This window comes from Neolamprologus brichardi, chromosome 10 (genome assembly GCF_056152115.1).
Source record: "Neolamprologus brichardi isolate AB-2024 chromosome 10, ASM5615211v1, whole genome shotgun sequence".
NCBI lineage: Eukaryota > Metazoa > Chordata > Actinopteri > Cichliformes > Cichlidae > Neolamprologus > Neolamprologus brichardi.
In genome coordinates this window covers 9251424-9279243 of record NC_142113.1, presented here as the reverse complement: position 1 = coordinate 9279243, position 27820 = coordinate 9251424, and the positions used below count along the sequence as shown (strand labels likewise).

Below are 27820 nucleotides of genomic sequence, written 5' to 3'. Positions count from 1 at the left end.
TGCCCATGATGCTACATTCTTTAGAGCTATACCTGTAGCATTCTGCCTATTAGCTTAGCACAACAACAACAACAGGCGCTCTCTCACCCAGGAAACACGCAGAGAGAGAGCGTCACCCTGTAACCATGGCAACCGTAACGCTGCCGCCTGGAACAACAGAACGTAGCTGTCAAAAAAAACCCAAACAGTCCTGACCCGCGACAGTATGAAACAGGGAAGTATCGCCGTGTAATCCATTTATTTCAACAAAGTAACTGTATTCTAAATACCACCTTTTTAAACGGTAACTGTAACGGAATACAGTTACTCATATTTTGTATTTTAAATACGTAACGGCGGTACATGTATTCCGTTACTCCCCAACACTGCACAGAGATAGCTTCTGATGGCTGAACGAGTTGCTAATATTCATTCTATTCACCTTTCATTTTATTTTCCATCTGTGATTTGCTCTGAATGTTAGTGTTGTTGGTGTAAAGGCAGAAATTTCGAACATTTTATTCTATCAAAGTCTAGACAAACAATTATATGACTTTATTAAGTCTCTCTTAAAAGACTAAGAACCTATTTGCTTGTTGCTGTGCTTTTGTACATATACTACATACTGTACTACATACTACATATATACATACTGTTATAATAGTGGATGCTCATATTAAACATGGTTTTAAATTATAAGCAAGTACATTTACACTTCCAGTGAAGTCAAAAGCCCAGGCTTCAAACATATCTAAACACTCAAGCTTCGCAACAACAGTTCTGTTGTGTTGACTTTGATTAAATATTGACATGGTGTCAACACCACACAAGTGATTAGATGTCATATGAAGGTAAAAGGGAAAAAAATCAGTAATGAATGGAAAAGAAATGCATCTACTCATGAGTCTGGTTTAGAAGTCCTTCAGTTTATTTTTCCTTTTTTTAAAACCAGAAATCAACCTGAATTTTAAAAGCTGGATTAAAAAATGTAAAATTAAAACAACGATATCAACAAACACATAACACACAAGCGTAAAATTTACATAACAATTTTAAGAACACAGAAATGGAAGCAAAGACACTGGAGTGTTATTTTCACATACTCTAACAGTCAAGTTTGTTTTATGTTTGAGCTGCGTTAACGCTACCACTACATTCAGTGTGAATTCAAACTACACTGACAAGATCAGAGGTGACAGCATAGGTACTTCTCTGTAATGCCTCATGAAAGTGACTTTGAATAGGTTAACCAAAGTGTTTGCTTGCCCTTTGTCCAGATTGACAAAAATAGTATTTTTCTGATCAGTGTCAATGTTTTAGCTGGCTCGTCAGCAAAAGAACTTACATGACACACTGTAGTTTTTCTTGTTGCAAGTATAATACACGGGCCACTTCATAATTCTATTCAAAATCTAGCGAGAGTAAAAATTCACATTTACTAATGTACAATGATTAAACTAATTTAGGCAGTTTTAAATTAATTAATTTTCTTTGGGAGATTTGTGTTAGCAACAAGTTATAACCAGCACTGCAGTTTACCCCGACAAACACAGTTGGTGTCATGACCAAATCAAACTATTAAACATTGTAAAAGGACTAGAGAGATTTTATTTAACAAAATAAACAAAGGTAAATTATTTTTACTCCAGCCTAACTTTGGAATGCTAACTGAACACAGAACCAGTAACTTTGCGAACTCCTTAAAAAGGAGCTCGCTTCACAACAAGATCCTTACACCAAGTAATTCAATTAAGAGCTATTTCCTCAGTCTATTTTTACACAAACTGGATCGATTTAAGTTCATTAGTGGTGACTCCCTCCAGCTTGATGGGCTCCTACAGGTCACATGATGTCAGCCACATCTTCCTCACTTAAATTCCTAGAAAAAGGAACACAGACAGCCTCTTTCAAATATGGAAAGAATGTAAGAATATTTTAGTCACCTGATGTACCTGATGCAGTACACCAGTCGTTTGGTGTTGCTGTTTGAAATCTTAAATGTAAACTTCATCCACTGCACAGCATACTACACAAATGTCACATGATACACAAGGAAGTGGTGTACAGAAGCTTTTTTTTGCATATTTGCCACAGTTACACGTTTCAGATCGTCAACTAAATTTTAATATTATTACTGCATTTATTGAGGGAATGTGTCCTCATAAACAGTGAATGAATCCATTAAAAATATACAGTATAGCGCTGGGACAGACCATAGGATAGATCATAACTTAACTAGCTCAAGCTATAATGTTAACATTTGTACATATGCTAAATGATCATACGGTCATGTATAATGTATATGTTTGTGTAATGGTGATGTATTTTCATTATCATTTTATAATCATTTCTTTCTCCTCAAACACCACTGCTCTTGCTCCTCGCTTCAAGTCTCTTCTCCTGAACTGCAGTCAGGGCTCTAACGCACAAAAATAGTGCATAAATATGTTTATTCATTCCTGAAATTGTCAGCAGATTAGACATGCAACCGTCCCATCTCCAGACAGCTGAGCCGGCTAAACAACAACAGCTGGTTATGCCAGCTAATGTTAGGCTCAAGTGGTTTTTTAAAAAAAAAAAAAAACGTGTTAGATATACTTCAAACGCTGGCTAACAGCGGCAAAAACAGCAATGCTTACTGAGAGAAAAGTTCATGATATCCTCAGCAACAACTGTCAGTGGACAGTTTTCACTCATCAACTCATACCACACTCCTTTTGGGAAATTTCTCCTCCAAAATAAACAGAAATGGACACATGTTGACATCTGAGATAAACAGTAGGCTGACAGCCTGCACTCACCGAAGATGAACGGTGGCTAGTTTTTATATTTGATCCAGGGTAAAAATTAAAAATCTGAATTACATAAAGTGTTGATATTATTTAAATATTTCATATTATACTTCATATTATTCAAATATGTTCAAATTGAGTGTGTGCAAAAAAATCTTTTTATACAGAAATAGTAGTAGAAACATGTTGGTGGTCTGGGGCAGTTACAGAGTACAGTCTTAAATTCTAATAAAGGTGTTTGTCCTACAGCAGCCTCCGTAGCTAAGGTTATGTGCTTGTATTGGGAGACTTAAGATGGAAATCCTTTTTCACAGCACTGTACATCCAACAACTGAGAGCTTCATGATTTGCTGCCAATCTTTAATGGGTGAGAGTGTAAGTGAGCATGTGGACAATCACAACTAACACACTAAATTCAAAATACACATTATAATACACTTAGCTTTAACATACTAACGCCTGGTCAGGAACTGTTTCTAATTATATTTTAACACAAGGAGTTGAAGAAACTGGGAAAAAGCGGGAAAAAAGTAATAATATTTCGCATTTAAATGTACCTTAAATGACACTGAACACACATTAAAACGTATTCAATATGAAAGCTTCTCTTCTTCTCTGGAGCTGACAGACTACACCTTACTACATAGAAACTTAAAATGTAAACATAGCATTAAAGTGGTACCCAGTGTGTTACAATGTGAAGGCAGGTGAATCCCCCACAAGCATCAGTATGTCAGTTTACTACTCTGGGAAAGACTGAAGAGCATTACAAATACTGAATATATCTATTTAACGTTACCTCTTTTTTTACCGTCGTTGCTGCCGATGTTGATGATGAACCCGCTGGACTAAGATAGAAGAGAAAAAAAAACAACAAAAACAAAAACATTACAAACACTATTTCACCAGCTTTTCACAACTTGTTGTGAATGTAATTCTATTAAACAATAATCTGTAACAGAATGTTTACTGTTTTTACAAAACATTTCTTACACTAGGTGCTAAGGCATTAGTAGCACATATCCAAGTTCTGCAAGTTGTGTGCTTTTTTTCTTTCCCCAGCACATTCCACAGATATTAGATCCGACTGAAATCTGAGCAGTTCAGAAGCCAAATAACAACTTGAGCTCTTGACATGTTTTTCAAACCATTCCCGCTTCATCATGCTCATAGAGATGGCTGCAATCAGGGCATACCTCTGCCATGAACGGGTGTCTGCTGTCCCCAACAATTTTAGGAAGATGTGAAAAAGTGAAGTGTTAAATTTAACTTCGGCATGCATGTCAGGATCCAAGGCTTCCTGGCATGAGAAAAAAACAGTTTCTCCTCTGGTTTGAATTCTTCCTATACTGCCTCCTACTGACACCTGCTAATCAGGTAAATGACCAGGAACAGTCATCCATGTCATATGGTAAACATTATCCACCTCCTCCATTATCCACCTTATCCTCCATTGCACCACAGTCTAGCTCAGTTGATCAGGTCCTTTCATTATTTCAAAATTGCTCTAACTACTCTACACAGCCACATATACAGGAAACGCTATGTTTATGCTCCAGTACTTTCTTGTACTTGTGGGATCAGACAGCCAGCACCAACTGGGTACTAGCCACTGCATAGCTGGAACACCCCAAAAGATGTCCTGACAAAGCCAAGACATCATCTTCAAAAACTGAATGTTTACGAGCTGCTTAGCCTCCTTTTTTGTCGTGTTTATATAAACTGGACATCAATTTCAAAGAGAACACTCTAAAGAACAATGAGGATATAATCTTTCTTTGATAACACTCCCACTAGTTCTTCCCATTTGGACACTGTTTATTTATAGCAGCTACAGGGTGAACGGCAAGGACCTTAACTTGCAAATCAAAGCGCATGTGTGTCTTTTTCCACCTCACAAAAGGGACTGTGAAAGGGGGTAGCCTAAGAGAGCCCATAGGAACAGGTTTTCCATCTCTCCACGAGTGAGTGTGAGGGTGTTTTATTTCTCACACACTCTCTCTCACACACTCGTAACACACAGGAGTCTGCAAGCTCCAAATGAGAGCAAACCAAGTAAACTTGAATTTATAAATAATTATCCAAAAAGTAGAACACCTGACACACAAAGTGACAGATTTACCAAGTTGGAAAAATCAGAGTGATACCGCAACTGGGGAAAAAAAGTAGGAGTGGAAAGTTTATTCGACTAACAATGCAGCCACTTACGAACACGCATGCATAAATTTGACATATTCAAAGTGTCCTTTATTAAATGTTGTGGTTGTTTAAAAGTACACAAAACATAGCCAAGCATCAGATCCCAACTGATCCACATAGTAATGCTTCACAAAATTACTTTTCATCTGTATGTTGCATGATACTTTAGGTATTTATAAAAGTCAAAGGAAAGACTCTCACACAGAGCCAGCGTTGGGCAACAGTAATCCCAAATTACATTCAGTGACACCTGAATAGGAGGAACACTATTCTAGCACATTTTCAATGTCAACATTTTAATGCATTAATTAATTACATTTTATTTATATAGCGCCAAGGTACAACAACTGTCGCCTCAAGGTACTTTATACTGTAAGGTAAAGACCCTACAATAGTAGAGAGAAAGCCCCAACAATCAGCACTATAAAGCAAGCCCTTGGTGGCAGTAGGAATGAAAAACTCCCTTTTAACAGAAAGGAACCTCTAGGAGAACCAGGCTCAGGGAGTGGCAGCCATTGTGTGTGGGTCAGGGTAAAGAGATGAGAGCAAGGACACAGAATAGATGCTGGATGCCCTTCCTGATTTGTGTTTCCAGCTGAAATTGAAGCCAGTGACCTTTTGCTTACCAAGCCAACGTGTTAACCACTACGCTACCAACATATCTGTTTGTATCAAAACAAAAGATCTTCAAGTTAAGGATTCATAGAAAAAAAGAATAATGAAACTGTTTTTTGCACATTAATGTAAAAAATTTAAACTTTGAACCTTCAGCTGCTTTTCACGTGTTACCTTGCCTATTGCAAACAATAGTAAATCATGTTGTGTTTATTTTGTATACTAATAGGGAAACCATTACAGAGACATATGCAATTACGTAGCTCAGCCCTCAAAATAACCGTGTCCAAACCTTTCCAACTCAAAACTTATCAATATCCATATCATGATTTTGTAACTGTCAAATTAAGGTTTTACTGTATGCAAGCTATTCATATTTTTAACCCCTAGCTCTTCTTCTGCATTTGCAAACAACACCTAAAAGCACATAATTTGTTTTTAATAAAGGGCAATCCATTAACATTGCTTAAATGTGTCACATTTAACAATACAGGGTACTATTCTTCTACAGCTTGCAGTACAAAATTTAATCTTATTTCAGAGTTTAGGAAATCATATTTAGTATTTATTCAAAAATGTAATTAAGATTTTGCAATGCTGAGTGGGTTTTTGAGAGCCTTCTAGAGTATTGATTGTAATTAGCTGCAAGCTGTCTGTGTCCAGCTGTCCAACAGTAGTTCATAAAATCATGGCATTGTCTTAGGAGTAAAATTGCTGTTTATAATCTGACTGACTGTCTTTAATTTTACAGGGAAAAAAACAACATGTACACAGTTTTACTGACAATGAGTTGTACACATGAATTTGTTAAATCAGTCTCACCTTCTGCTAAGCTTTTTTAAATGAACATCAGCTGTCATGTAAAAATATATACATGCATGCATACCTGATAAGAAAGCATTTACATACCTGCCGACTTGCCTGGAGGCGTTTTCAAAAAACTTTGTTTTAGATGCAACGCTGGGGAAAAAATAGTAGAGATGTTGACACTGTACACAGACAATATGATGCATTTAAGATTTAAAACTGCCATCAGTCATTGCTGTTGCAGCTATGGTCATTTATTTTAAGCAGAACCAACATGCTCTGTATTATTATACTCTAACAAGAAAAACAACTTAAATCTGACAAATCTTATTTTGGAGGCAGCAACAGATACTTTGATACTATCTTTATTTAGTAATGTGGCAATGTTTTTGAAGCAAACAGTTGCTTATTTAGAAACATTGGTGAGCTGCAGTCACGTTCCTTTCACCTGATGAATGGAGCCTAGTTCATAACTATCCTTTTATTTCTGTCTGTGTTCTCTTCCACCTCCAGAGGTGGAAAAAAAAAAAAAAAAAAAATCACAATACGCTTCATTACAGTTCCTAAAGTTAATTCAATCAGCTGTATAGCTCTATGGCATTAACTAAAGACGTATGTGCTGTGCAATGTATCTTAAAAAGACATCATGATGACATCACTATCAGTAGTCTGCAGTGATGACAGAATAGATTTGTGGTTTCATTGTTTTTATTCCAACTTGTGGCCTGTCTCTCAGCATTAGTGTCATAATAACTATTATTTTCTGGTTTAATTAACGTAGCATTGTGCACTGCTGAGTTACTGGAATTTTCATGTCAACCACAATTTAAGCTCAATAATTTTGCACACACTGCAGTTAAATATATAAGCATGTGGTAAGACTTTTGCATGTATGAAGAGTACTTACTAGGATGTGGTTGTGCCCTCACTGCTGGCTGCAGTTGGAAGCTTTTGTGGAGCGGGGAACCTGGACGGTGGCTCAGGAGGCCTAACTGGGGGTCTACAAATCTGCTGTTTCTCCGTGGACCTTGTTCTGGTCAGACCATCAGAATCTCCTGAAAAAAAAAAAAAAACTTTTTTCAGGAGATTTCAGGAGATTGTGGGTTGGACTAGTTCACATAAAGTGCATTTGCGCAGTTATTTATCTGAGATAAACTCCTGATATATTCAGTAAAGACAATATACTTGACATTACAAGTGAAAGCATGAAATGATGTCATGTAATACTGATATTTTAAACACCACAAGCTGTAGAAAAATAGTGTAATCAACATTTGCTTAAATAGATGTTTTTTTTCATCAAATAAGGCTTTTATGAGTGCATAAATACTATAAATGGGCCATCTTAGGCCACTGGTAACTAAAATCAACACTTCTTCAATTCATATGATGGGCAGTTAACACATGAGGAAAAGCTTAAAATCTGCAACCAAGCGACTGCCATGCTTCATTGTCAGCTCTAAATGTTTGCGTAACACTCTGCTTCATAAATTAACTCTGGAGATCTTCTACTATGATTGCTTCTTGCCATCAAGTTCTTTTTATACAAATAAAAAGCTCCATTTAACCTTGTTTACTTCCCAAGGTTATAGCAGTGTATAATTAAATAATAAATTGACAGACACAGCGGCATCAAAGTTACAGCCGTTGTACATGCTGAAACACACAAAGTTGTAAACCAACACAATAGGCATGATTGTTACTATTAGTATAAAAGTAAAAGAAAAGTGTTATTGATAAAAGAGCAAGTCAATGGGAAAGATTAATGATTTTTAAATGCTACATGTAGCCACATGCATTGCCTGAGAATGTTGAACATTTTCTTCCATACTCGACTACCCAGATCTTGGCCATAATAAACTACCACTTTGCTTTTCATACTCGGTGTATCCCTCTGTCCTCTAAGGGGCCTTTTTTCATTGCTGACGAGCATGTATGAGATAGGGAATTTTCCATTAAATCACCTTCTTTGGTGGTTGCCCCTTTTGCAGGTGTTTTTTTGCCCTGAAAGGATGGCACCCTGCTCACGTAGATCCCAGGCTCCCCATTTCCTGCTGAAGAAGCATCAGATTCTGGTTGCCTGTCTTGACGGATAGCTGCTTTGGGTACTAATGCTTGTCTCTTCTGACGCTGTATGGGAGTGGGGCTCACTGGGTTTTCACCATCCACGTTGGAATTGTCACTCTGACCATCTGTTACAAAGAAGCAACATTAACAGTTTGGTTGCTGTAAATTAAAAACATGAAGTTATATGGAAATATTTTACTCTATGACGTTAATCTGGTAAACTTGTATTATTATTACAATAATTACAATGCACACAAACTGATCATTCGAGCTCTGGATTAACCATATAACCGTGTTATTTGGCCACATAACGCACACAATGCAAACATAGCAAGCTGCATGCACCCAAACTTTCTCTTGCACTGTCTATGAAAAGACAAGAGTCACAGCCACTTAGCAACAGATTCAATAAAGCAATAAATTGAATGATTTAGCCTGAGGCATTGACAAAAAAAAAAAAAAAAGATTAACGTGAGATCAAATTGTAGATACATTTGTGCTCGAAATTAATTTTTTTTTAAAAAGGAAGCACCAAATTATTTTCTAACAACATTTGAAGATGATACAGATAGAGAATTATAAAAGAAGAGAAACAGAATAGAATTTAATTTAACAAACAAATTCCAAGTTTTGAAGTATGTAATAACTGCTTTGCCTGACACACACACACACACACACACTACAATAAATCCTATTTCGAAAATGTCAAGAAATGACCCTGCAGGTACGCTGTGGTACGAGTCTTTTTAAAGAATAAAATGAATTAATTCATATATTTAAAAACAACATTTTTTAAAAAATCTACTGTATGCTCAGCAAAGACAGCATGGGATAATGATGAGGATGATGGTGACAATCAGGCCAAGAGAGGCTGATAATTACTCTCAGTGTGCTGGTAAAGCTCGTGACTAAGAGCTTGATAAACACGAGCCGGTCGCTTGGAGATTGTGATGGGTTGCCGTTTTCTCGGGTTGATCCGCGGGGGTGGGACAGGTGGGGCAGTGCTGTCCTCTGGCATATGACTGAAGATCTGCAACCATATTGAAAAAAGAAAAAGAAAAAAGTCACAGTAACACTTTAGTTCACTGGCTACTTTTTCAGCTCCACAGAGTCTCTGCTGAAAGAAGTAAAAAATCTTTACATGATAAAGAAAAAAAGAAACTAGAAAAGTATTTTTTTTCTTAAGAATGACATTAACATAGAACAACAAAGAGAGGGAAAAAAAAGCACAAATACCAAAGTAGTAACTTAATGACTAGAGCGGTGACAAACACAAAGCTGCTTGTGCTGCACAAAGTTGCTTTAAAAGCATAGATGTAGAGCAACCAGCAGGACAGTCAGATAGCCTGGCTCAGTCCTGAGGACTTTTTTAGTTAACTCATATAAAACCCAAACCATAAAAACAGCAATTTGCTGTTTTACTGGCAGTTATGTACAGGAAACTCCAAAGCCTTCAGCAGCCTTGCCAAGACAAATAAAAGAAGAGCTTGGAAAGAAATCCTCAGCTGTGTTTTGCACTCCAAAACAAAGGAGGCAACATGTTGATTAGTTGGCTTTAAAAGTGCTGGTAGGTAGATTTTATTACCTTTGGACTGAGCCACATTTTCAGTTTTCCCCTTTTTTCTTACTTTACGTTAAGCAAACCACCAACAGTAATAGCTTAACATACCTATGAATTTTAATGGTCTCACAACTCTCTGGGTGAACGACATCACTTCAGCCGTACCTTTTTGCAGTGCTCTATCAGAATCTCAACCACGATATTTTGGAACTTGATATCCAGCATGGCCGCCACAGTTTCCTCCTTTGCTCTCATTAGCGTGGGCCCAAAGATAACCGCCATATTTGAAGAAGTCATCAGGTTTTCGTCGCTGTGGCTGCACACGCTGTCAACAAATGGAAGGCTGGGTTGAGTAAAACACTAACTCAAAACAGCCAGTGGCACACGAACAGAGCTCCTTCTAGAACGACAGGAAGAGCTGCTCTGCAAGTCGCATTCGAGTAAGCTCGCACTTACTTCACCAAGTGCTTTATAAGCATCTCCAGCATCTCCCGATTCTTCTCTGGCAGCTTGTAGGTAAGTGAATGGATTTCACTCAGTCGAATGTCCAGATTATCTGACTCTGTCACACAGACAAGAAGTTATAGAAATCATGATCATTTCATTTTCCTTTTATGTCATCTCAATAAAATCAATCGTTCTGTGTTAATCACAACCAAAAACAGCATCACTTTCTGAGAGAGCATGGACTGGGCAACAGCCTTTCTGCACCGTCGTGAAACTAATAAAAGAGTGTCTCCAGAATGTCAGGCCATATAACGAGAAGCCCCCTCATTTCCTATAATGAATGGCATTTCCAGGAACCTGAGGCCACCAGCTGCCTTAATGCAACATCCTGACAGAATGAGGCTGATGCTATTAAAGTCATTGTCTTCTTGGTTTTTACAGTATTGCTGTGTGACAGATAAAAACAAATAGGAGTCTCAGATTTCCTTTAGTGTCCAGAGTTATATAGTGTTGCCTGACATGGCAGTGAACCTCCAGCATGCACAGTATTGATGCCTTCTTTTATCCTTTACTGCCATTTTTCTTGCCTTATATAAAATCTCTGTGTACTATTTTGGGGGTGTTTTGCAAATACTAAATTATCCGTCACACAAAAAAAATTCACGTGAAGATTGCAACTGCAAAACTATATGTTAAAGACGTACAAGTGTAAAAAGCACATGTCACTCTTTAACCTTCCATTTGTCTGGCATAGCTAAACAGAAAACCAACTGGATTGAACCATGTTAATACACATAACACAAGCCTTTGGTAAGTCTAGATTCAAGGAAAGATTTTAGAAAGGAGGCACACATTAGAACATAACCTCCCCGGCCTTAGCAATGGAACACTTCCAAAACACGTCTTACTTGCAGCACACATGAGGTCTCTGTGCAGACTGTAGGTCATTAGAGGTTCAGACAAACTCCTGCAAATAAATAAGGGCACACAAGTAAACACAAGTGCAATATAACTCACCACATTAAAAACACGACAAAGCCAAAAAGCAGCATTCCCTCAGTATAGAGTTACACTAGAAAGTAATGAGACAGTGAGCGAGCGAAAGCGAGTGCATCTTCTGTCAAGCCCACATTTGTTACTGTGGTAATAAAAATGTGTTTCAGATGTGCAGATCCACATCTGTACATATTATACAATCAATGCTGGAAAAATACTTTGGGGATTTTACAACCCTGCGATTATATATTTTGCAAAAGTGCATGTAAGAATATAAACAAATCTGACCCTGGACCAATTAAAAGGCATTTAATAATAATAATAATAATAATAATAATAATAATAATAATAATAATAATAATAATAGGGAAATAATATAATATAATGTCATATGTAAACACACACACATACCTGAGATAAAACTTCAAAGCACTTGTGACTGTTTTAACATCCCAGTCGCTGCTGTGGAGATCCACATCTCCTGGGTTTGCAGGGTCTATGAAAGAGCAGGAAAAAAGGCTCATGCTACCTTAATTACTCAAAGACACTAACTAGATGTGACGTGTGTGGGCCACATTGTATAACAGATAAGCGTCATGAGGACATCTGAAAAAAAAAAAAAAAAGAGCAACAGCAGCATTCCTTAACAGTTATGTTTACACACATCTCCCCACACAGCTGGGGGAGAACGCCAGCTCTACAGCAACCTCAAAGAACCCACTGTCATCAGGAGCAGAGGGTTTTACTACAAGCAACATTACTGTGTTAGTGAGGTCTGGTGAGCTCAAAGTCAGAGTTTTAAGCATCACGAAGGTGGCTCTCTCTTTACCTGGTTAGTTACTATAGCAACTTGTCCTGACCTGATCCAGGGCAGGTTATGGTTTCAAATTGGCTGGAAAAGATGCTTTCTTTTTTCTTTCTTTTTTTTTTCACCAAATTGTCAACTACAGTTGCGGCAGTGCAAAATGTGCCGACTTTGTTTAGCATTCAGCTACTAATGCAGAAAATATATAAATGTTTTCATGCGTGATCCTCACCTGCTGCCAAGTCTATTCTGCACTGCTCGATTGCAACTAAAAGAACAGAGATTTGAAAATTATTCAGTGGCAGCAGATGGCCACCCCTCCCTGAGCTCGGTTCTGCCGGCAGTTTCTTCCTGTTAAAAAGGGAGTTCTTCCTTCTTCCCACCGTTGCCAAGCACTTGCTTACAGGGGATTGTCACATTGCTGGAGTCTTGTAGGGTTTTTACCTTAAAATATAAAGCACCTGTATTTATACTAATTCAATTCAATTTTTTTATTTGAATTATTTGTAGGTTGTTTATCACCAAGAATATTAAATCCCTAAAGTTAATTTCACTTTAATCTGACCAAAAAATCGAAAGTAATTTCCACATCTCTGTCATTTGGCTGCGGGAATGCATCAGGAATGTTTAAATGAATGAAGTCTGGTTTGATCTATTTTCTGTTTGAGCACACACACAGAGCCTGGAGCAGGAAGCCTAGAGTAAACAGAGAAAGTTCACACCACTACTATGAAACACATTATTGGTATTGAACCTGAATTGGTCTACCCTAATAAAGGCATAGTTTCTGAGTCTGAAAAGAAAGCCCTGGCCAAGGTGCCTTAAACTAGCGTGGTTTCCCCCAGCTTGAAGTGTCATAACTGATGGACGTAGCCACTGTGATTTCACCAACTGGTTTGTGGCATCCTGTAGTGAAGCCTGGAGCTGACCATTTTCGTTGTCACCATCTTGCTAAAAGAGAGACAGCCCACGACTTGTGATTGACAGGTCGTTACTCATTGAGCACATCCTGTTTTATCTTTATGTCTGACTCTAAAAGGCATCATAATTTACAAAATGAACTTTACGTTCTATCTGAAATCTTCTGAAAACCAGCTTATTCTTTATGTCCTCTATAATAGCCATTTTCTTTTGTTTTTTACTTATTTGAGCTACCTTACCAAGTCCCGGTGTACTAAACAGAGGACATCCTTGGCTTTCCATTGATATCTCATGTGTTTTTTGGGGTAGGAAATCACAAAAAAGTTACATTTGAAGATTCTTTTTTTTCCTCGGTTGTCAGGAGGATATGGCCTAGACCAATAGATATGGTCTATTGCAGAACCACAAGCACTTTAGCAACCACACTGGTCGCCCCCTGCTGGACATTTTTAAAAAAGGAAACAAATCCATCTTTTATGTACAGCCTGTGGCTGCAAAAACATATCCCAGTGGCAGACATACTAGTAAATGACCCCTTAAGATCCCTTGCTCTCTCACTTCAAAACACTATGAGTTTATGGCTTCAGTGGCTAGTTTGAAGTCTTAAGTTAATTCTGTAAATTATGGTCAATTTAAGTGATGCTAAGTGTCACAGTCAGCATTACAAATATGGAAAGGATCTGTTTTAAATAAAACTAGCATGGCTAAAATGCTCAGCTACTGGCTACCATGGATATAGCTTAAAGCAATTTTAAGGTTGAGCCTTCCAGAAGCAGGAACAGTGAGTCAGCAGAGGTTTCCCTGTCATGCCCGATCGAAACTTGCAGAACCTGTTGTGCCGTGTTAATAAGTCTAACAGAGTGAAACATTGTAAAAGGGCAGATGTAGCAAATTTTCACAAGCTTACCGAAGAAGGCGTTTAAAAGCTTCTGCACTTGGATGTTGCTGCCAACCGTCCTGTACACTCCTTCCTGTGTGGCTCCTAGGAAGAAGACATGGGGAAGGTTAAAAAAAAGTGTGTGGACAAATAGAGAGCTGTGGAAATGCCCACATGATTCCCTTGAATGTTCCTGATGTTCCTTGATGTTGATTACAGATACAAAAAAAAAAATCTCTCTTTCACTAGAGTATTCAGTTTAAAACATAGACATGTTAATATTTTTAGAGCTTAGCTTCACTCCAGTAAGATGAATCATGACACTGGAGAAAAATACTGTGACTGTAGGTTTTAATCATTAGGGTGTGAGTTTTAGCAACAATGAGCATGAAGGGAAGATGTGAAGAAGAGGTAAAAACCTCTGAATTTAATAGACCCTCACATAACAAGCAAGAAAGAAAGAGCAACGTGATGATTAAAATCCTTTATAATGTGAAAAATACTACATTTCAGACAACTCTTATTATAAAGAAGGGCATGTCTCACAGAGAGCAGCCAGCGGAGTAGTGTCAATGTGTCACACGTGACTCAACTACGCCCCCTTAAGGGAAAGAAGAAAAATTAAAAAGGCAAAAAAAGCAAGAACGATCCTTTAACAGAACCGTTTACCTTTTGTTTCAATGTAATTGATGCACTTTCGCACAAACTTGAATCCAGTTTCATTCAGTTCCACTGTGGAAACAAAAAAATTAATTTACATTTACGAAAAAGCCACAATTATCAAGCACATGCTTGTCACTGCTAAATGGATGCATTCAATGGCATGAGATGGAAAGCAGGACAGTATAGCATCTGTCCACATAAAATAATATTACAGCTTTAGACATTGAAGAAACTGATGAGTGACTTACTTTCAGCTTGCTTGTGAATTGGTGAATGATAAATCTGAAATTAAAAAAAAGATGCAGTAAAAAAAAAAAGTGAGGATTGTGCAGGAAAAAAAAATCGAACACACAGTGGAACTAATGAAAATAAATCCTTAAAAATGAGAGGAAACAAACACTTGAAAGGCACAGTGAAGGATTTCAGAGGAGTTGACAAGAATATTAGCATGATTTTTGAGTTCTGGTTTAAGTTTACCTCATGAGCAGATTCAAAGTACATGATCACAACAGTAATGACGAAAAAAAAAAAGAAAAAGGACGCACTTCTACTTTGAGCACTTTTTTTGTGTGCGATCCTCGCCGTGAAATAGCTCACTGTCCTCCCCTTTAAAGAAAGTCAGAGGTCCTGGCCAGCCCCAAACCAGCAGAGACACAGTACAGCTTTGTTCAGAGACACTTATGCAGGGCGAGCATTTGTAGCCACAGACAGCTGAAGTGTAAAATATAACAGTCACACCTAGAGTTCATCTATGACTGTTTATCCATACAAGTTTGTGCAAGGCTTTTTTTGTTCATTACTTACAAATTCTAGATGTGATAGAAAACCGAATGCTAGAGAAGAACATTAGCCAACAATTAAAATTGACTTTTTCCTCCAACGTTTAGATGCTTTAATTTCAGTGGCTAGCATGAAACTTGCCAACATTTCTAGTTGCTTAGGAAACTTTGGAGAAGTGCATGCAGACATTTTTCTCCTATTCCTCTGCCAAAGTGAAAGCTGGGTCAGAGGTAGGTTTACAGTGCTGTTTGTCTAACGGTCAGAAAGATGGCAAAAGCTACCAAGCCAAATTTCAGGAATCTTAGTGGACAGATGGTGTGGACAAAAACACCCAAAACAACAAAACTCTATCGCTTTCTTTAAAAATTGGATGCCTCATGAATGATCATCTTAGAGCTTTCAAGGAAATCAAACAAAACAAGGGCTTCAAGGGATCTAAGTGTCATATTATATTGTGATATATGGACTCAATCGTGTCAACTTCTTCTGCAACTCCAACTTCCACCTGTGGAAGTTAATCAAAGTAAAGAAGTGCACTAAGAAGAGTAGAGGAAGTACAGAAAGATCTACACTCACTGGCCACTTTATTAGGTACATATTGCTAGTACCAGGATAAACCGGTTTTTGCCATAAGAGCTGCCTTAATTCTTCATAGCAAAGATTCAACACAATGCTGGAAGCTGGAATGCTTCCTAAGAAGTTTTGGTCCATATTACCATTACAGCATCAACCCAACCACGACACACCATGACAGTGTATTCCTAGTGCCTGTCCCAAGCCCAGTCAGGTGGGGAGGCTGGTGTCAGTGAGGGCATTCGGCATAAAATCTTGGATGCAGATGATCCAACCCCTAAAGGGAGCAGCTGAAAAAGGAAGATTGCATGGTAGCAGTCACATCCATGATGGAAAACTCCACCCCAACTCATCTATTGGATTGAGATCTGGTGACTGGGGAGGACATTTGAATACAGTGAACTCACTGTCACGGTGAAGATACCAGTGTGAGATCATCTGAGCTGTGTCACATGGATTTTTATCCTGCTGGAAGCAGTAATCAGAAGATGGGTACAATGTGGTCATAGATGAATGGACGTGATGCTCAGCTGGTAAAACAGGGCTCAAAGTATGGCAAGAAGATATCCTCCATATCATTACACCACCAGCAGCCTAAACTGTTGATACAAGGAAGGACAGATACATGCTTACATGTCATTTACACTAGACACTTATACTGTCCATTTGTATTGTAGCCTCAGTATCCTGTTCTTAGCTGACAGAGGTCACACCTGGTGTGGTCTTCAGCTGCTGTACCCCAGATGCTTCAAAGTTTGATTTGTTTTGCCTTCAGAGATGTTCTTCTGTGTAGCTTGACATAATGATTGGTTCTCTTAGTTACTTTTGACCTTCTATGGCACCAACAATCAGCAATATTTAGTCACTCAAATCACTGATTCTTCCTCATTCTGATGCTACATTTGAACATTAGCAGATTGACTATGTCTTCACAGTCCTAAAGAGATATTTGCAATAGTAAGGAGTTGAACAGGCGCACCCAAAAAGTTGTCAGTGAGTGCACATGTGAAAACAAAGCAAATGCATTCTGCACTGTGTGGATTGCATAAAGTGAAAGAAAAAAATAATGGAAAAAAGCAGTGCTACAACTCGGACAATTTCATGTATTCAGAAGTCTAAAGGCCAGATAGTCTGCAGTCCACTGGAAATTCACAGTTCCAGCTTATTTTGGGCAGAAAAGCTCTTGTGCAACTTTCATAATATATAAAGAAGAAAAGGGGGAACTCTGCAGAAAAAAAGGGTACTAAAAAGCGTGTTCTGTTATTTTCATATCCCCTGGCAATGACTGTTGCGTTGGGTCTCACACAACACCAATGCATTAAAACATGCAGGCAAGAGATGTGATGTGAGAACTGCAGAGAGCGGGCAATACTGAAAGCAAAAAATGATAACATCTACAAACATAAAGAGGAATTAACACTGGAATTTTGCTAGTAAAGGCACTTTTGTTACTTTGAACAAAAGAGTGAAGAGAGATGGTGGAGCAACAAGTTGGGAGCTTTTTTTTTGGGGGGGGGGGGGGGGGGGGTTTGTTTTAGAGGCAGGGCTTCATCAACACCCAAATGTGATTTTAAGAATCAGAAAGCAAGAAAAACAATTCAGCACAAATTCAGCAAAAGGCTCTTAACTAACCAGGTGCCATCATTTAGCTGTACGTAGATGTGTGTGTTCATGTGAAAGTCAAGCTTCACACCATAGCTCTCACATATGTAATAGAAAAATTATAATGAGCTACCCGCTGCCTTTTTTCCTGCACTGCTTAACAAATGTCAAATTTGAGCAGCCATGCAAGTTAAATTGGAAAAAAAAAAACACACAAAAACAACAACAATTATGAAAGGGCAGCTTTTTTTTCACATAAAGCATTTAAAATAACACACAGTTCCAGATTGTTTTCTCTGTTTGATGATGCAAAGATAAAACATTTTTTTGTTTTCCGTGCAATCCAAATCCAAACATGCAGTTAACATCAGGCAATGTGTGTTTAGCAACCATCCAAGAAGATTAATTTAACACAAAAAAAACAAGCCCTGTGTTAGACTGCACATGGAGGGAAACGGCTCCAGCGCAGTAGCCTCGCTGAAGGGACAAATTTGCTCTGCTAATCTTTTTGGCCGTTAAGCTGTTTTCACAGAATAATCCTAAATGAAATGAGAAACAAACTCACAGGCTCTTTTCCATCCATGGCCTCCATCCACAACTTCCTGTCTCCCTCCGAAAGAGCTTGGAAAGTGACTGGCGTGTTTCTATGGAAACAGAAACAAATGACATTAAAAAGGCAAAGGTTGCAATTTAATCCTTCAGTTAAAAGGGTGTACTGTTCTAGTTTTGGGGGGTTTTTGAAACACTCGTACACATCATACACATTCTCTTAGCAATTGAGGAGAGACAAAGTGTCTTTAAAGTAGCTGATTAAATCGCATGTGGCAGCGATGGGAACAAATTGAGATAAATAAGACAAGCATAAAGAGATGATGAAAACCCACTGCTGCAATCTGTCCTCTGCAGAAGTAACAAAATCCAGTGCCAGAATTTACAGCTTGTAGGCTACTGAATCAATTGTTAACCAAAACAACTGTGCAATGAGTTTAAAAGCTTGTTCTGCCAATTATGCTAATCAAGCAAACCCAAAAAACTCTTCCAAAATTCAAAATCCATTTTAATGATCATTATTCAACACAAGGCTGTGCAAGGGAGTTTTGAAATAATCCCTTTATTACCCACTACTTAGAATTTTAAATTTTAAAATTAATGCATCAATACAGTAACAATAATAATAATAATAATAATAATAATAATAATAATAATAATAATAATAATGATGATGATGATGATCGTACAGTATAACTTCTTATATATTTTCACAGCTGAGTGGATAAAAAGGAAATTTAACTTTTAGAAGCAAAGACTCATTGTTGATTTTGACCAGTTTTCCAATTTTTTTTCTCGTAGGTCAGTAATCTGTATTCAGGTTAGCATTAATAAGATACTTTTAAGTCTTATTGACCACTCAAAGCACTTTTAAACTACAAGCCACATTCACCCATTGACACTGCGGTTTATTCCACTGCTGGAATTTATAATGGACCATAATTTCATGCAAAATGTGAATTTTTAAACAGTGCTAACCCGGGTGCACAGGCAGCACACTCACTCTGTTACTGAGTGCTATTACTTGAGGCTAGGAGCACTGTGGAGAGTTACTCGTGGGTCTAATTATATGATGCAAAGATTAATATAAGACAGCAATTAATAACCTACAACCAACTCTCCTGAGTAGGTTAAACATCACGGCACACAATATTTTGCTCCTGTGCTGGACTTTTGAGTGCAGGTGGGCTCTGGCGGCTCCTCTGACAGGAACCAATTGAGCCAAAGGTGAGGCGTTAGATGAGGCTTGCAGGTGTTTTCCCAATTACAGAATAATTTGTGCTAGAAAGTTTGGAAGAATACGTCTAAACTGAGATCTCTGTTCTTCCATAGAAACATCAACACGAGTGAGCCAAATGCTGACTTTTCTGAAAAAACAAATGTAACAGAAATCAGAAGTGCATGAAACCAAAAGCATAACAGGCACACGGTTGTGCCAAATATTTGATTTTTTTTCTCACCAGTGCCGAAGGGGAGATGATTTATTGCCTTGGTATTGTGGTTTTACTTTACTGTGAATCCAGAATGTTAACAAAATGCTATGATTTAAATAAGGCTGCAGAGAACTAGTTTAGTCTACGCATAAAATTTTCTCTCACACATTCACACGCACACAGTTTGGGTTTATTTCGAATTCAACATCTTGCCCATGTATACTTTGTAATGCGTCTCATAGGACTGGGATCAAACCAGGAATCTTGTGGATAACCTCTAATACCTGAAACAGAGCCGTCCCTAAATCTAGACCAGCTAATTAAACGGCAATTTGTAATTTTAACAAATAAACAAGCAGGTACTAAATTGTCAGAGGATATGAGAGACCTGTAACAATCTTCACTTTTAATTCATTTCCACTAAGGTCAAAGGTTAGAGCCGGTTGCCTTTCAGGCCCATTTGTGCAGGCTTTTCTTTGCCTGAACTCACAGCATTAGCTCCTACATTAGACAGCACTGCCACCTTGAGTTGCTCAAACAGCCGACTCCTGGTTATATTCAGTTAAAAAATTGATTCAGCATTCAGAGCAATGTATAATTCAAGCTGCTTTTAAACCTTTTTTTAAAAAAAGAAAACCCAAATATTTTTACCGATTTCACGACACAAACCTGTTGTGTGACAGAAATCCCTGTGGCTTATGAGGCTATTAAAATGCATGTTGTCCTGACTGGCCTGCTTATATAAATATGAGCCTGTTGTGTTCTGTCCTCGGAAAGTTTGCCATCTGTTTCCAGCTCTTTGCTTAGGGATTGTTTGGGCTACACTCCATTAAGCCTTCACATCATGTCCTTGTAAACCACCTGTTCACCTCGCTGCCTGAATCTGTTTATCCCATAAGGCTTTTGTCTCACAGTTTCTCAGCTTGTTTGCACTAACCTCTCGATGGTTTCCACGTCAAAGCAAAAGCGCTTATCTATGGATTCTGTCTTCCGGCGGATGCAGGATTTCAGTGTGAGCTGTATGGGGCCCTTCAGGTGAGGACAGAGAGTTGGAAAGTAATCAGTAAACATGCTGGAGACAACAATATAAGAGAAAGTCTTCTGAGGAAATTTGGTGTTTGCTGAAGGTGGGTCAGCACCTGTTTAGTCGTAGTCTTCTGTTCACAAGGTACCATGACTAGCACTCTCCCCTCTTTCTGATACTTACAATAATATTTGACCCATGTCATACCCAGAGCCCCTGGAGGAATAGAAAGCAGTTTTTTTAAAAAGAGCCTACAGAAACAACTAGATTCCACATAAATATATAGCAACCCACTTACGCTTCTCCTGACAGTACAAATAACCCTTCATTGGAAAATTGTGCATTTTATAGATCTGGGAAGGCCGTTTCATCCTTTTCATTAGCTCCTCCAACTCCTCACAAGTGCTTTCATAGTGGTTTCTTGTCTGCAGGCAAAACCGGAAAGTACTTAAAACAATGTATATGATTTGAGGAAAGTGCTGATGGCATTGTCGGTAACAGTGCTTACGTTCTGCAAGCTTAGCTGCAGTTCCTGCTTGTAAGGCATGAAGTCCTGAGTCATCTCCACTGTCAGGTTGTTAAGTGTTAAAATGCTGTGAAGAAACGCCAGCACCTGTCCAACGAGTGTATGCATTACATCATCTTACAACAAGAGTCAAAGCAAACAATGCATGAATGACACCAGGAATATTTCCTCAATGTTTTGTTATGTGCGTGGAAGCACAAAAACCGCACTCACCGGCTCCACCACGTCAAACTTCTTCCTGTCCTGAACCTGGTGTATCTGGTATACGTACTCGACTGAAGATTCATAGAAGTTTGCGCGCTCTTTATCTAGTAGTTCATCAGCCTATTGAAAATTGAACAAAAATATCATCTTTTTAAAAAATGGTTCTCACCTCTATATTTCCCTACCCAAGTGATGCAAAGTATTTGTTGTACTTCAACTAACCTCTTGAAGCTGAGTCTCTCTCTTCTTGGCAGAGAGATTCAAGTGTTTGTCTAATTGGGAGTAATATTTTTCACTCTCTTTATCAAACTTCTTTTTCTTTTCCTGCAAAACAGATTGTAGAAAAATATTATTTATTATTAGAGACCACCAAACTCCAGTGTGCAGGTCAGTACTGCCTTTTGCATTGCATTCACAGTTCCAAAGTCACCTTTGCAAGTCAAATTATGTAACAGAGAACTTTTACAAATCACCTGTTTGCATGTTTCTTTCTTTTTGTTGTAGAATTGTGGCTTATAAATTTGAAAATGCATATAGCTGATAACACACCATCTTGAATCTGCTGCTAATAGCTATCTGCTATCAGTCAGGCTCAGGCTAATGCTAAAACCTATAGATTATATCTCAATATTAAAATGCCAGTACTTGTCAACTGTCAGCTGTAACATCTAAAAATAAATGTGTTTTGACTGTATTTACATGAAAAGTTAGCAAGCGAGCTGAGAATATTAAAAAGATAGCTAAAAGTAGCAAAATACAAAAAAAAAAAACACTAGCTAAACTGATAATATACAAATAATAAAATAAACATTATGCAACGGTTTAGGTACAGTAGTAGGAATAAATCCTTAAACGTTCAAGCTTCATGAAGCTCAAAAAATATAACTTAACCAACATTTGCTACAGTAGCGAGCTAAAAGTAATCAAAAATGGTACAGCTAACAGTTTTCTTGTAAGTGCTCACTAAATGATAAATGACTAGACAATAAAAAAGTACAATAAGTACAAATACAGACAGAAACGTGAAAACTTAAAAATGTAAACACTGTAAAATATCAAAGACCAGATTCAATAGCTATATTGTAACGTTAGTGGATGCAAATTTGTATGACATACCCTGTGATAGAGTCGCTTTAATATTAATAGCTACAACTAATTGTTCCCTGTATTGCTTTATCAGTCTCTCATGTCATAGTAGACTAATTTTGGCCCACCCTTTTTTACAACATTGCTTCGGTTCACTGAGGCATGTAGGCATTTATTTACTTACAGCTCTCAGCCGCTGCTACACCTCGATCCTTTTCTTTGTGGATTTGCTGCTGTGCTCTAGCCCTTTCTCTTGTTGTATGTTACAATTTGGCCTAAGTTTTAGCTACTGGATTGACTGCTGACAATTTGACTCTAGAATACTTTGATATATAGAGAAGTTCATAGTTGAGTCAATAAGTGAAAATTTCCCAGGTCCAGTGGCTACACAACAAGCTCAAATCTCCACCCAGACAAGACCCTTTGGTCTTGTCTGTCCAAGGGACATTGCTATGGAAGTCTTTTGGTTTCTCCAGATGCAACTTTGCAAACCTACGCTGTGCTACCATGTTCTTTTTAGAAAGAAGAGACTTTCTCCTGACAAGCCTTCCAAACAAGAAATATTTATTCAGTATTTTTAATTTTTTATTTTGTAATTGTGCTGCCAAGAACTTTAACATTTAACATGTCCAACAAGTAGCAAAGTGCCAAACCGATGCTCAGTTTGATTAGCAGCACCTGGATGTTACTCATTCATAATTCTTATGGAAACTGTAAAGGTGGGCTTAGTTTTTCTCAGTACTGACTGTAGATAAATTAATATAATTTTTGACCATTTTGTCTGTTTGTATACCTTAAGAATATGTACCCTGATTTTATTAAGCAGTACATCAATAAGGGCAGGGCTTTGCTATATTTAATAATTAGAATCATTAAAGAACCGTAAACAAGAGTTATGCAATACAACAACTCTGAAGGTATTTTTAATAAAAATGTATTTTCAGAGTTGTCTCATAAAGACATATTTAACTAAATCTAAATACAGAAGCAAGATTTCCATGAAACAGATGCTTGATGAGAATATTTTAAATATGAGACTCCCAAACGTCATTTTGAATAATCACAATATAAAATCCTAACTTTAATGATATCACCTTAGAACGAAATAAAGAAATTTGTTGAGCTGCTCTCAACTACAGAGTGCACGCACTAAAAACACCTGCAATATCCTGTTTTTAAGAGAGACGACAGGTTATTGTGCTTCAAAAATAGTTTATACACAAATACGGGGAAGTACCTTATAACATCCTGTCTGGTCTTTGTGGGAAGCAGAGGGAGGTTATATATACTTTAATGACCTGACTGTCCATGTAGAGAAGCACATTTTGAAGCTACTGAAGTAGATCGAGTGCTTCCAGTGCCATTTACAGGAATGAGCCGTGATGTCACTTACAGGGCAGGGTAAACAAAGAACTTACTTTTGTTACTCCTATTTGCTCCTTTCTGAACTTCTCCAAGGGCTTGATGAGTAGATCTGATGCATTCTGAACCTGGACACGAAAACAACAAACCGTTACTGACGGCTCCTAAGCATACCGTGTTTGTAGATTCACTTTCTAACATAATGTAAAGAGTTTTGAATTTTTTAAAAAATCTATGCATTTTTAAAAAAAAAAAAAAAAAAACAAAACATCACAGTTCTGAGCACCTGCTGCAAGTTTAATTAGCAAGATGACCTTTGGTTTTAGATTTACATCTCTATCTGGAGAATCCAGTCAAACACGAACTGCTTCTCCCATTGTAATAACCTGCCTGCCTTAATTACTTGGAGAATAATAAAGTGTGTGAATCAGCAAAAACTGAGGTGACAAAACTTGCATCAAAATTTCTACCAACAGCAGGCCAATATGTAACCATAAACAAAAAGAGAAGAAGAAACCCAAGAGGGGAACTGATACCAAAATACCACTTCACAGTGCTTGCATGCAGCCACACCTTTACACAACTGACATGTCTTGTGTGACAAAATTAACACATTAAAGATGGCATCACAGCAAAAAAAGAAACAGAATGCATTAGTGGTTTCCTTTAAAGCAGTATCACTTTTCGCGCAGGATAGATTAATGCGGTGTCCGATATCCAGCAAGAGTTCAAGCAGCATGCACAGCATGCACAGTCAGCATGGAGGAAGTTGATAACCCACCAGCATCATCCTGTCGTGCTCCACTTCCTGCAGAAGTCCGGCAAACTCCTGGAATGACTGCGCTGGGGAGGAAAGCACCAAAAGAGGATAACTTTGCATGGTGTTATCGAAACTGGCTGAGTCAGAGGACATATTAGGAAAGCAGCAGATGACACTTGCTCAGAACTTTACAAAACTCACTTTATGATTTATGCTCATAGAATTTCCACCTATCTTTATGCACATTTTCCATCGAGCTCCGAGGCAGGATATAGTGGAGCACACAAAGCCTTACGTTTCCTCATATCTAAATTCTGAGGCATTATCAGCCGACAGCCAAAAGTGCTGTACTTTCCACCGCGTTCAAGCGGAGAAACTCAAATGTAGAAGAACTACAATAAATTTGAATATTTCTGGCCACGTATTTACTCTGACTGCTTAAAACCTCAAGCACAATCCAAGGCAGTGCGCCTTTATCACTCTTACCAATGTTAATCTCATCATCCGTCAGTGAGTCGCCGATGAAGTCGAACTGGAACACACTGAGAGTCTGGGAAAACTTCTGCACTGCCAATGAGTATCCTGAAAAAGAGAGAAAATAACAACACGAAGCGTGATCTGTAATTAACGACAAGTTACATACACTGCTTTTAAATTCAGTCCAGTTCTCATGAATCTAAGCACAGGCCGAGATTATTAGAAGTTGGTGTTTCATTTTTCCCCTAGTAGGAAACCGTAAAGTATGAAAGACATCCTTGGCAGGATTCCGCAGCGGCGTAGCAGCCAGTATGTGGTTGATAACGCAATGCATTATCCCCGTCATGCCTGGCTTTTACTATCAAAACAAAACAGAGCCCTTCACATCACTGCTGTAGAGTATTTAGTCCAGGGAACTTGGCTAGTTGTATCTAGCCTCATACTTTTTTCAGTGGAACAATCGTTTAATGTTCTTTCCATCAGCCAATTGTGCCCCCCCCCCCCCCCCCCCCCCTTTCTTCTTGTGCTTTAGCTCTAAAGAAATCATATTTGATGACAATCAGTGCTGAGGCTGAAAAAGCATTAAAGGACGTGAGCATTCTGATGAGCAGGATGACATGAACATTGAAAAAAGTTTGGGGGGGGGGGGGGGGGGTGTTTGTGTTGCTTTTCATGGACTTTGTCCCACCAACTCGTGACCTCTGACTATTATCTGGATTTACTATTGGACCCTCGCCGCCCCCCAGCACCACTACAGTACCTACAATGACAGTTTCTGTTTTCGAGGTGAACAGCTTTGCCATTCAGGATTTCCACAGCAGTATCTTGGTGAATCAAACAAAACAAACAATGTCACCCCCAGTGGGTGCCACGCTGACCCAAATATACGCATGTACAGTTCTGCGTCTGCGTGGCGTCCCTGGCTCTGACCCATACTATCAGTGGGAATGGTCCCACCTAAACATGAGCGCACAGAGAAGTGGAGAGGCGACGCACGGACTGATGCAAGCCCTCCAAAAAGGAGACAGCTGTTCGGGAACAATAGTGCTGGTCATCCTGCACATCTGCAGCTCTGTGGCCTCTCAGTTCAAAGCTCTTTCTCCCTTTTTATGGCTTTTCCCTGGAGAGCAATAACAACTCCCTGAATGCTCCTCTCCCACATAAATACACACTTTATCCTGCAGGCCTACGTAAAATAACGGAGGGGAGGGGGGCACTGATGCTGATCCGTTGGCATCAGAGCCCTAAATCTACATGCAAATCGCAAAAAAGAGCAATCTAACTAAGCATGCTCACCCTTGATTGCAGTGATCACACTATTCCCGTCTTTGATCACTTCTTTGAGGAATTTGTTTGTCCTCTCCAGCTCCAACTCGTAGCACTTGAGAGTCTCTCTGAAATCCGGACTGTCCAGATAGCAGTCGCTGAACTCCAGCGGAGGATGAACCATCTTGTGCGCCGCTCGACTTTATAACACAATAGAAACACTGAGTCCGCTTTCCACAGAGGCGCTGCCTACGCTCGTCCGTGGCAAACACCGCTCATTTCTGTTCACTTGAAGCTACTCCACACATTCCGCTCCGAGGTTCGGAAACCATCGTGTCCGTGGGAGCCTGCGGCAACGGATGGTTACAAATGAACTGATCGAAACAGTGAATTCCCGCAGCCTAGGCTCACTTCACTCTTTTACTCGTCCGCGCTGCTAATGCTTCGGTTTAATTGTATCCTGGTGCCCTGACCACTTTTTTGCTCCTTACCGTGTCGTAATTAAAAGAGCGGCTACGATCCCTCTGACCGCGTCCCATTCCAAAATTCACACTTAAATGACGCCTCACTGTTCTTCCTTAAATAAGCTTTCCATCGCTAAAATTAAAACCCGCTCTTACCAACCCCTCAAGGTAGTGAGTATATGTTCTCAGTGAGTATATTTTCTACTTCAAGCGATATTATAAACATATCTGAGTCCAATATCCTTACTAAAAGTCAATGACAAAGCGCAATGGAGCGTACCCAGCTGGCAACAGAAACACAAAAAACTCCCCTTTTCCACACCCAGGAGGTTCTTAAAGGGCTCGCCGGACACTTTGAGTAATTTGTTTGCCATGGATGCTGCGTTTAGGTGCAGTCGGAAAACACAGTTACACTTCCAGACAGACGGATAGGGTGTGCTCCTGCAGTCAGGGTTAAGTACAAGAATTTTGCTTGTGCAAGCAGATTCACGGCACTTAGCTTACACTGAGGTGTTACCGTGACAGCAGTCAGAGAACTTATTTAAATCCCACGCTGGAAAAAAAATGTACATGCTGCCCTTTCTGTTTACGGCATACAGAGAGCAACATAAGTCAAATTCCTTGTTTGTGTGCACAAACTTGGTTAAATAAAGACGATTCTGATTCTGTAGTAAAGACTGTGCCTAAATATGCCAGTCTCAGCATTTCCTTGGTTACTTGTTACTGCAACTGCTCTGAATCACTATAATCACTTTGGTTATATGTGCAGACATGTTTCTGTCAGAAGATGCCTGAGCTGAGGAGTTAGAGGCTAGAGCGAGATTGCCGCACAAATTGCTTCAAGGGCACTCTCGCAATCTAGAGTGTAACAGGACTGAGCTAATGTACAAATCTAGGGAACTTCTACTTTATATTTCCCCCTGCAACTTTATTCTTTTACTCCAGCACACTTCAGAGGAAAACACTGAACATTTAATCTCCCTGC

At 38.7% G+C, this 27820-nt stretch overlaps 1 protein-coding gene across 1 annotated transcript; it reads right to left on the bottom strand.

Annotated features, from left to right (window-relative positions):
* Window positions 1–884: 884 nt before the first annotated feature.
* Window positions 885–27158, bottom strand: ophn1 (oligophrenin 1). Its single transcript, XM_006799531.2, has 24 exons — window positions 26402–27158; window positions 25115–25210; window positions 24650–24711; window positions 23925–23996; window positions 21643–21744; window positions 21430–21540; window positions 21199–21303; window positions 20989–21115; window positions 20806–20906; window positions 20604–20695; window positions 18250–18328; window positions 14978–15011; window positions 14736–14798; window positions 14097–14171; window positions 11875–11959; window positions 11376–11434; window positions 10477–10582; window positions 10186–10345; window positions 9342–9489; window positions 8357–8584; window positions 7300–7447; window positions 6495–6545; window positions 3571–3619; window positions 885–1858 (listed from the first exon to the last, which is right to left on the bottom strand). Exons 1-24 carry the CDS (start codon window positions 26553–26555, stop codon window positions 1847–1849), a joined length of 2319 nt encoding a protein of 772 aa, XP_006799594.1. The 5' UTR covers window positions 26556–27158; the 3' UTR covers window positions 885–1846.
* Window positions 27159–27820: the final 662 nt, after the last annotated feature.